We start from the raw sequence: 11,178 nt of genomic DNA, 5'->3' as shown, positions 1-11,178 counted from the left end.
AGGAGGGGGAAGAGTATCCCCCAGCACAGAACAGAGCCCCACTCCCCAGCCCATGGAAGTGGGGGGAGGAACAGGGGGAAAAGTCCCACTTTGGGGCCAGGTAGCTTTGCAAAGAGCCCCCCTCCTCACCCTGTGGTGGTGGGGAAGGAGCAGGGGGAAGAGTCCTCCTCCAGGGCTGGGCAGCCTTGCAGAACCCCCCACCCCACAGCAGCAGGTGAGGAGGAGGAGGAGGAGGAGGAGGAGGAAGGGGAAGAACCCCTCCCAGCACCAAACAGAGCCCCCACCCCACTCTGCCGCAGTGGGAGAGAGGGAGGAGGTAGAAGAGTTCCCCTTTGGGGCCAGACAGCACTGTGTGCCAGGATTGCTTCCAGCTGTCAGGGAGCCACTGGGGTAGGCAGAAGTCTCCCCTCCTCTTCCTCCTCCCCCACCACAGTGGTCTGGCCCTGCTCCCTCTTCCCCTACTGTTGGGATTTAAACCTCTCCTCAGTCTTAATCAGGCCTGCTGGGGCCTGGCCATGCCCCCACTGCCCCCACCCCCGCGAGCTCATCTTCCCTGTTGAAGGGAAGGGAGGGCTGCTCTAGCACCCCTGGGCTTCTGGCCTGAGCCACTGTATTCATGTGTCTACATTTCTGGAATGAAAAGGGAACATCTATCCATTTGTAAACTGGTGCAGTCTTTGCAGGTTAGAAGATTGAATCAATTCAGGCTCAGATTTTTGAATATCTGTCCCTAGTCAGGCTGTTGCCTTAGAAAATTTAAGCCTCTCTTTCTTAAGGTGCCACCCCTTCTGCCACTATAATAGCAGTATTTTTCTAGACATTCAGCATATCATAAACACATGTGATCGTTCATATTATGAGTGATTTTATACACACCTTCTATTTTTTTTATGTTATAATCATTACAGTTGAAGGCTGCTAACTAAAAAACCACTAGTACTTTAGTGCAAACCATAACAGACTGTGACTTCCTGTCTTTGCATTCCTGTTTCCATTCTGTACAGTTTCTCTGCTCCATATGTGTGTGTGTGTGTGTGTGTGTGTGTGCGCGCGCGCGCACACACACACACTCATATATATATTAGTGAAATGACAGTGAGACATACTTAGAGGGGGAATAGCAACAGATCAGATGGTGTATGCACGTTTTAATTTAACACAACTAGTACTGCCAGCTCTCGTTTTTACAGTACATTTCAGTTTCTGGTGATTTTTTTAAACCCCCACCCCTGTGTGTCCTATTATACCATTATGTCGGAATCTCAGCATTTATTTTTAAAAAACAAGTTTTCAGCTTTCATGGCTGCAGAAGAAACATAGTTGTAATGAAGCCAAAAGCGTAAAAACCAAAGGCAAGTAAAAAGAGTCCAAAATTACTTTTAAAACTAAATCTTACTATTTTTAAGCCAAATTCATTATTGGGAGACAGGATAGCTCAGATTTCTTAAATGCCCATGGGTTACCAATCCTGTTTCTATCACAAGAAAACAGGAATTTTACATTCATTTCAACTCTTACTCAGGTCAAAAGGACCAGTTTCACATTTTCTTCAGTGTAAACAAATAGATGTTCAGAACAATTTGCAGTTTGCTCAAAGTACAAAAAAATGAGGCTGTGTAGGACACAGTAAAAATTAATGATCAAAAAGCTAGTCCCCAGAGAACATTTATATATGTTCTTGTACAATCTTAAGTTGCAACTATACTTGTATGGCACCTAAAGGAGACCACTTTGTGCTGAAAGGTTGTCTAGCATCTCTCTCAACCATGGAAGGATACAGAAGGGTTATAGGAGCACGATCACATCTCCCTTTCAGACTACACTGCAGGAGCAGCAGCCAAGGACGTTAAGTCCTCCAAGCAGGTAAGAATCCCCCTCTCCCTTCCCCTCCATGCTCAGAAGCACATCCTATCCTCTTCCCTTCCTCCCCTTACCCTTGCCTCCTGCTGCTGCCACTGTTCCCACTGACCAGGGGGCAGGGGGAGGTTCCTCCTGCCCACTTCAGCCAAGTTGGGCAGGGCTTGGGCTCAGCCTAGGACAATGGTAGTAGTGGGTGGGTTCCCCTAGATGCCACGTCTCCCTAGGTGTTCCCTGTAAGCCCAGGAGCAGGCATGGGGAGGGGGAACCTGTCCACTGCTTCCTCTGTCCCAAGATGAGCCTGACCTCTGTGCAGCCCAGATGAAGCTGGGCAGAAGTGGCTCTGGAGCTTCCCTCACCTTCAGGACAATGAAGACAGCAGCAGCAGCTGGCAGGGAAGGGGTAGAGAGAGGAAATGTGCCTCTGAAGTGGGAGAGAAAGGGGGTACCTGCTTTGGGGGTTTAAAAACGTCCCCAACTGTTGCTCTTGTGGTGTGGTCTGTCCACCCTGGGAGAGGAGGAAGGCTGGGAGTTGGAAGCATCAGCCACCTCTACAGTGGTGGGCACTGCTCCCACACCTGCCTGAGTAAAATCCTGAATTTGCTTCTGTTCTCAGTCCAACAGGAAATATCACCAAAAACCCCCTTGCTTCTTGTATATTTCCTGGACCATCAGAGCTATAAACACTCCAACCCTACTTCATTAAAATAGCTCTGAGAAGAGTAAGAAAGGAAGTGGTTACAGTCACTATTAGCCAAATGCTTAAGCAGCACATTGCAGTACCATAATTTCGGGACTTATTTCAAAATAGACTGATCAAAGCTGAAATAAAATATAGAATATTATTTACCTCTTTTCTCTCTTTCAAATTTGTTAACATAACGATAGTTGCTGACTTCTGTTCCCATATCATCCTCCAGAAATCATTAACTGTTTCTTGTTTAGGGCCTGCACATAGAAGACAGTGCTATATTGAACAGATACAAAGATGACAACACTATCACAATATACAAAAACATTTTTCCTTGCAAACTGAGTCACCAGTTCATATCTCATGGAACTATGCTGGCTGCAATCTCCTCAGTTTTCATGTTAACCATATGCTCATTCAAAACTCCTACTTTCCAAGCACACTGTCAAAAATTAATGAAAATATTTACTATGTTATCTCATAAGTGTAATCAATATGCACATGCTGAAACAATTGGAATTTGTATACTTATATTGGGCCTTGTAATCAGTCCTTGTATAAGGAATGACAGAGAATGACCAGTCAAGACAGTTTTTAAATATACTTGGCCAGAAGCAGTTTGAGTCTGTCAAGTTTCTAGATGGACTAGATAGAACATATGCACTCAGACCATTTCTGGATAGTTGTTCCATAGCTCTTGGTGGCATAAAAGTTTGATGATCAGGATCATCTCTTCTTCTAGGATCAACAGATAGTCACTCCCTCCCCATTCTTCCAATAGGAGCACTCTGCTCTCATTTATGTCAAGCACTGAGCACAATTTAGTATTTCTAAATTGCAGCCCTCTTTCTATGTCCAGAATTTAGGAAAACTATCACATTTATGATTCAACAGGGGAACAGAGGTGAGCATGAAGGAACAGGAGAAAGACTATGCTTGGAGTACAGAGACAGGGAATCTGCAGTGGGGAATTTCCCAGAGTTGAGAAATAATAGTAGAACTAGAGCTGCCAGACAGAATTTAAATGAAATTCTGACTAAAGACTCCAAATACAGTTTTAGATCTGGCCATCATGCATATTTGAAACAATTCAAGAAATGTAATAAATGAAAATAAATTGAAATGAAAATTATTTACAAAACCAAACAAATAATTTACCTTGAGCTGCTATAAATTTATTCTTTTCTTTGTAACCCTAGGGAAATAGATTTTATGGATAGTTAAAAGATGAGCTGCAAAGATTCCCTTTAAGATAAATGTCTATCTGATGTTTAGTTTACATTTACAATGCACAATCTAACAAAAAGTAAAAAGCTATTAACTCACATCTATATACGAAGCATTAATATAGTCTGATGATGCAATACTATCCATTTGAGTCAATATCACTCTGGAATGATCGTCTGGAAAGAAAGTGTGTTATTAAATTAATGTCTATATATCTGACAGATTCCTAGTCAGTCAATCTGGAATTTACTACCTCCCACAAAAAAACAACAACTCTGTAACATGCATGTTAATCATATACTTGTAGTTCCATTCACAATATTATCTTTGATATTAAATGTAGTAAGAGATCAATTAATCCAAAGGTATTCACAATAACTATTCCATATCTGCTTATGGAAGATTTTGGTTTCTTATCGTCTTGCTCAGTCTGACCCAAGATTGTGACTGTGAGAACACGCTGAAAGACTTGTGTTTCACAGGCACTTAGGAACCATGAAGAGCCACTTTGATCTCTAGGTAAATGGACTGGGAATCATTCAAGTTCTCTTTGAATTGGGTAGTAATTATACAGGGCCAGTTGTGAAGCAACTGCACAGTGCTCACCATTTTGGGATGCATGATATATAAGCCTCGGCTATAAAAATTCCCTTCACTTCTAATCCATATAGGGACTGCATACCATGCAAACTTATGCAATGGAATAGATAAGTTAGATACCTCAAAACTTGCTCATATACTCAAAGCTCTTTGTTTTTTCAATAGAGCAAAACTGACTTGAGTTTCAAGAGAATCATCTGACACTTCTCTGAGTTGTAAAGGTGCATGTCAAGCTCTCTCAAATGCATTACAGCAAGGTTATCAGTCATCAGGTGTTATTGTTCACCAAATTCATCATTAATCAAATTCACGGACCAGATAAGGGACTTGGGGCAAGTCTGGGGGCCAGATTGGGCTGACAGATCTGCTCTGTGACTTGGATCCAGTCTGCAGGACCAGTCCAGTATGGATGCCACATGCAACAGGAGCCCTGGACAACCCCACATGCCGCATTCAGGATGTACCCCAAACCTGCTCTACATGTAGTATGCACCAGCTCCAGCCTCACATGCAGAATGCATTGGATTGGCTGCCTGCACCACATACAGTGCACGTGCCAACTCCAGACCTGTGTGCTGCTTGAAGCATATTCTGGACTACTGGCCATGCACACTATATCCAGTATAGATGCCAGCTCCAGCACCACATGCATCATGTATCAGATCAGTTTGGTGCATTGTGTGCAGCACACTGGTGGTTGGGAGTGACATGTGCTGTATGTGACATTCAGGGCCAGTCTGGGGTATGTCCCATGCAGTGTACAGATCTAGTCCAAGGCCCACAGGTCACACTATGGGCCAGACGTTAGGGTTCTGTGGGCTGGATCCAGCACATAGGCCCTATCTTTAACACCCTTGCATTAAAGAAAAGTGTTTTGGAGGACAATCCTTACTGAAGAGATATTCCAAAAAGAAGCTTACTTTTGCTGATGTATGAATTGTACCTTATAAATAACATTTTTTGGTACACTAATCTAAATCAAAGCACATTCAGTAAATGCAAGCAACATTACTGGCATGCTTGGTGCCAGAGGCATCCATACACTGAACTAATAATTTGACAATAAATTGTGAAATCTTACAAGGAAGGATGTTGGGGTATCTATTTTTCTCTCTATTTTCTTCTTTGTTCGCCATTTCAAATGTTCCTTGCGCATAGCTTGCTGTTAATGACTACGGAGAAAACATAAAAAGGTCAATGCAATGCAACAACATTCTATATTAACTGTTAGCTGTATAATATTCAATGACCAGGAAATAGAACCAATTTCTTGGCACTTTCCAGTTCTTTAAAAAAAGGAATTTCTCCTCATTAGAACAGCTTATAATCTTTTGATTATATTTTACTACAATTTCAATACAATTTAAATACTAACTTAAAGAAAATTGTGACTTTTGCCATTTAAGAGTTCAAATCTACTTTAAAAAAAGGTTGCCATTGCAAAACACCAAATGGCAGAGTGACTCATTATGCTGTGACCAAGTCATGAGGATGTAGATGCAAAAGCTACACGGCTCTGACTTGGTATTGTGCTTTTAAGATTCGTTTGGTTTTAGTATGTAAATGCACTTGGTTAATAACAAAAGAAGGTCAAGAATATTAAGAAAATCCCTGGCCAAGGTCCCTAGTCTGGCATGGGTCTCTTCAGATCAAGGTTAGGGGTAGAGTAAGGGAATGCCAGCTAACACTATGCTGTGATCCCAGAGCTGGCCATGGGGACTGTGCGTTAATATGACTGAAAAGGTACACAGGATTAATCAACATCCCACCTAAACCTGGCAATGTGAATAGATTCTTAATCATGCACTAAGCACCTTTCAAAAATAGTGCTTTACTGCAATATAATCAGAATTAAAATGTGAAAGAGAAAAATATAAATATAAAAATATAAAACCAAAGAGAAATGAGAACTCTATGACTATGGAGAAGGAGATGAAGGATGTGTGAAGGACTCTTAAAGCTCATCCCTAGTCTTGGAGGAACTCCGATGTAGAAAGAAAGGGGCATCCATTATGGAGGCTTTATTGAAAGTCTTTTATTTATTTGGGAGACGCTTTGTTGCCAGTTTGGGCTGAGTCAGGTGGAACAAAGTGTAAACTGTAACCATGCCCAAGACATTTAACTATGTTACAACGCTTAAATAGTTATTATAACATCCCACACAGATGCAATAATTCTAACTTCTACAACCACAGTTGGTGTTGTGCCTTCTTCCACCATTCTTTTAAATGGTTTTCCTCATCCATGTCCGGAATTAATCAAGCTAAATACAGACAGTCTTATGAGTCACTTAAAGGAACAGAAAGAAAAGAGGCTCTAAATCAATCATGCTCTTAAGGCAGAGATCTTAGCCTGACTTGTGCAACTCATTATGTGGAAACCCCCCTAAAAAATGAAGATTAAGAAAAGTTGCCAGGGCTAAATAGGGTTAAGCAAGTAAAAGAAAAGTTGCCTTTTTGTATTCATGTTTTATTCTTATTGCAACACTGTTAAAGGTAACTTGCCCTTGCAGTTCTGCTTTATTGCACCGTTCACAAATTTGTAAACATTTTAGCAAAATGAATAGAAAAAAAGTAAGAAATATTAGCAGAGCAGTTATAACAGTTTTATAGTTTTGCAAGCTATTTCTTTTTTTTTTTTTCTTGTATCATAAGGTTTTTACATTTTCTGTTTTCTTAATTATGAAAAAACATTTAAAGGGATCTCAAACCGTGTAAAAATAAAAGGTAATAGTACTCAAACACCAGAATTCTAATTTCATTATTCTGCAGAAAACATTGGTTATCTTCTCCCTCTTTAAAAACTGCTTTCTAAACTTGAAAAGTTGATCAAAATACTCTTTCAGACACTTCTGCATCTCCCCCACAAAGCACAAATTCAGTGATATGCCTTGCCTCTTTAATGATAGCTCCTAATGAGGAGGATGAAAGTGTTAATGAAGGGAGAGGAAATACCTCATGTTCTTCCTTTGGGTAACTCCCAAAGAATTTTATTCAGGGTAAGGTTTGATCCCTGAAAATAAGGTTTTGCCCACAAACTGGGTGGATCCTCAGGAATCAGTAGGTTGCCAAGACTATCTCCACTGGTATGCCTTCACTGCCAAGTTGTCTCAGGGTATCTACACTTGAATTCTTCTTCATGTGAAATAACACTCAGGTTGTTCTATCCACACTGGGGCTATAGTTGGTGTGCATGTGTGTTTCTATGACTTCAGAGAACAGGTAGATACATCCCATATTTCTAAATGCTAAGCTACTCTGTGAATTCTTTCCCAGAAAATGATGGAAGTAATTGCCTGTCTCTTGGTCATACAAGTACTCTGTGAAGGTATCAGAGAGCTAGTGACTTTTGATCAGTGTGTATCCATGCTACTGAGTCATTGTGATAATAACGGATGAGTCAAACTCAGTCAAGTTTTAGCCTATGTCGTCTTTAGATCAGCCAACTCATGAAAAAAGCACTACAGTCCTCAAGATTCAAGTTTCTGAATGCAGACAGGACTGAATTAGGCACACCACTCCAGTTAGAACTAAATCAAGCATTGTAGTGAAGGCAAGACTCATAAGAAGGCAGCTGACAGATCTGCGCCTGCTCCCTGCTTCTGAGAAGCCCTACCTCCTCTAGTAACACAACATTATTGGTGCCATCAGACTAGGGTTGCTTGTGGCCACATTTGCCACATAAAACTGCTTAAGTAGGGGAGATGCTTGAATTGCAGAGGAGCATACAAGCAATATTATCTTTTCTACCTATCCCCACAAAGGAACAATGGGCACCTCCCCCCATCCAAAATATGCTCTCCAGTAGTGTAACTAGCAGTGGGAAAGAGGGGGACCTGTCCTGGGCATTAACTTCAGAGGGACACCAGAATCGTCCCCACCCCGTGTAGAGTCTATACCCTGGCAACACTACGGCATTGCTCTTGCAGCAGCATCTGGGTGCCTGGACACTTCACTGCTGCTATAAAAGGAACAGCTGGAGTGGGCAGACCATCCTGCAGAGCAACAGGTTTTTGAACTGCCACAAGTAAGACTCCTGTTCTTTTCGCCTCTTCCTGCACTATGCTCTTGGAATCCATACTGTTCTGGCACCCCCACCACCACCTCAACAAAGGGCACCAACTCTCCAGTGTCCTCTATCCTAGTCCTCGCACCCTATCCCAGTGCACATCATGAGGACGTACTAGAATCCTAGGAAAGGGATCTAAGGATGACAAATGTGTCATGTACTCCCATCATACATGTACTCACTTATTCTGCAGGAGGCCTGAGATCCACGTGAAGATATGATGGGCATGATCTGGCCTAAAATCTTTCTAGTTTCCCTCTCTCTGAGCTGAACTGACACTATCCCAGTGAAAATAAAACTTGAAACAACAAAAAAAAAAAAATACTAAAGTGAATGCTTCTACAGCACAATGCTCAGATATTCCAAACAACTGTGCTTTTATGAGGCCTTCGCTTATTGAACAAGAGCAATACTCAGCGAGCTTGGGAAAAGAATGTGGAGGAGAAAAAAAATTGGGCCAAACTCAGCTGCTCAGTCACTTCTATTCTATCACTTCCTTCCTTCCTAATCATCTATATTTTTGTCTTTTGGAATAGTACCACATTTACTCATATTTAAGAAAACCCTGAATAAAAGATGACCCTCAATAATTACATTCTATATATAGAAAAATTATAAATGCTATACTTTTTCATGTATCAAATCTAATTATCGGAGGGTCACCTTTAATTCAAAACCCCCCACTGATGCAGGAGGGTAGTTGGGGGGGGGAGGGCAAGTAGGGAGGTCACGCAGCTTGCCCTCTGGTTATACCTGCCTTCTGCCTGCCCTCCCCCAGCACTGGTCCCTCCCCAGCCTCTCTACTCCTCCTCTCCCTCCTTTTCTTAGCCTTTCTGCTCCCCTTCCCTGAAGTCTCTGGTCCTCATTTCTCTTCCCTCTTACCCTTGCTCTACACCAGCAGGCTCTATCCATGCTGCAGCCTAAGGCACTGAACACAGCCCCAGCCCATCCCCTATAGCAGCTATGCTAGCTGCGTACCACTGCTGCATGGCTGGGCTGGGGCCATGTCAGTGCTGCTGGGGTCATGCTCAGGCTGCAACATGGACAGAGCCCACTTGTGCAGAGCAAGGGTACAGGGTGGGGGAAGAAGAGGGATAGGCAGAGGAACAGAGGCTGCATGGGGGGCAAATGGGTAGAAAAAGGCTGAAGAGAGCTGGTGGGGTGCAGGGGCTAGGAAGGTAGCAGCTATAGCTTGGGCCCAACCTCAGGTAGGGGCTGGAGCTACATCAGACACCTATGTGTCCCCCCCCGCGAGACAACCCACATCTGTGCCCCCCCCCCGCCCCATGGCCCTTGTACTTTATTCTAAGACAAGGAGCTTCTCTGCATGTTTAATGGGGGTGGTTGGAGGCCTCATCTTAGAATTGAGTAAATATGGTAATTATATGAAGAATCCCACAGACTCCAATGGGATTCCTCACATGCTGCAAGTGAAGTGTACATATAAATGTTTTCAAGATCAGGAGCTTACTGGAAAAATGCCCTTGTCATCACTTGCATATACTTGCAAAAAGTGTAACATATTGCATCTACAAAGCATGAAGTACACTTTGTACTGTATAAATACAAATCGAGGCTGGTGACAGAAATGTAAAAAATAAAACAAATTAACTAAGATATTTGTACTGAGTGTTTTTTTTCCTGTTAGGAAAAAAAAAAAAAATCAAATGGACAAAAGCTGTTTTTACTGTCTGAACAGAAAAATAAAATGCCTGCAAGGTAGGACTCTCCTACTCCCTTTCAGAGCCCTATTTTAATTTTTAAAACTTGGTTAGATTGATACCAACATTTAATAATGACAGTTAAAGAGTCTAAGCATCTTTAGCAAACATGAAAGTACACCAGAAACTTTTGGAGGTTCTCATTTATTGGTGAAAATCCTCAAAAACCTTCCAGCCTTTTATCCTAGGCCCTATTATCTTTATTGCTGATTATACAGAGTATTCTTTGTTTAAATAAGGATCAATAAAGGCTGATGACAAGGTGAAAAGCTAATGGGAGCTATATGAAATTAAGTCCTGGTGAGATCACTAGTGCAAAAGAGTGGATGAGTGGTTCACCAGGCAGATGGACTATCTGTTTGTAAGCAACTCACTCCTTACTAAGAGGATTTTTTGTTTTTTGGGGGAGCGGAAGGTGTTTTTGATTCTCCAGTAAGATTCTGGACCTCTTTCATCTATGGTTTCTGTTAAGACAACACTGCAATCTTTTGAAAAAATTACACACAATTCTACTTTCCTTTTCAAGTTCAGTATGTTGTTATATGCTCTCAGGCTATAATTAAGAAGGGAAAACTTTCTAAATTAAAGTCTCTAATTTTTTTGAGCTCTAGTTTCTCAAACTAGCTCCTTTTCCTGCTAGTGTTGAAATGACAGTGTGTGTTTGCATAACGTATCATTTCCACTCTGGTTTTCAACTGTTTTCTTTCACCTACCCTTTGCCCCCTCCCATCATCCTCTGACACCACATGCAGAACAAGATCTAACAAAACAGCCTTCAATGCAAGCAACTATAAGTAACAGTGTTGTCATTACAGTGTTCAAAACCATCAGACAGAATTTAATGACCATCCTCCACCATCCTCCTCATTGTTTTATGGTATTGCTTTGCACATGCACATTTGTTAATGTTTCCTTGACTACAACCGTCGGACTCAGAGTTTGCATGCAGGCAAGATTTCCCATGCCAAGTACCCAACAGCAAAGTTCGTTTTAAATCAATTGCTATTTTCATCAC

At 41.8% G+C, this 11,178-nt stretch overlaps 1 protein-coding gene across 5 annotated transcripts in view; it reads right to left on the bottom strand.

The window, feature by feature from the left end:
* PTPRE (protein tyrosine phosphatase, receptor type E) overlaps window positions 1–11,178 on the bottom strand; it is a 234,036-nt gene that overhangs the window by 42,499 nt on the left and 180,359 nt on the right. For 4 of the 5 annotated variants that reach the window (XM_025211836.1, XM_025211839.1, XM_025211837.1 and 1 more), the window contains 4 exons: window positions 5,456–5,546; window positions 3,874–3,950; window positions 3,706–3,742; window positions 2,707–2,804 (listed from right to left, as the gene is read on the bottom strand). In XM_025211836.1, the coding sequence (XP_025067621.1) occupies window positions 2,707–2,804; window positions 3,706–3,742; window positions 3,874–3,950; window positions 5,456–5,546 (303 nt within the window). Of the gene's footprint in view, window positions 1–2,706; window positions 2,824–3,705; window positions 3,743–3,873; window positions 3,951–5,455; window positions 5,547–11,178 lie in introns of those variants that run through there. The other variant, XM_025211840.1, reaches the window with a different exon arrangement.

The sequence above is a fragment of the Alligator sinensis genome, unplaced genomic scaffold (assembly GCF_000455745.1).
Source record: "Alligator sinensis unplaced genomic scaffold, ASM45574v1 scaffold276_1, whole genome shotgun sequence".
In the NCBI taxonomy this organism is placed as follows: Eukaryota; Metazoa; Chordata; order Crocodylia; family Alligatoridae; genus Alligator; species Alligator sinensis.
The sequence above is the reverse complement of the archived record's forward strand: the minus strand, read 5'-3'. Positions and strand labels throughout refer to the sequence as shown.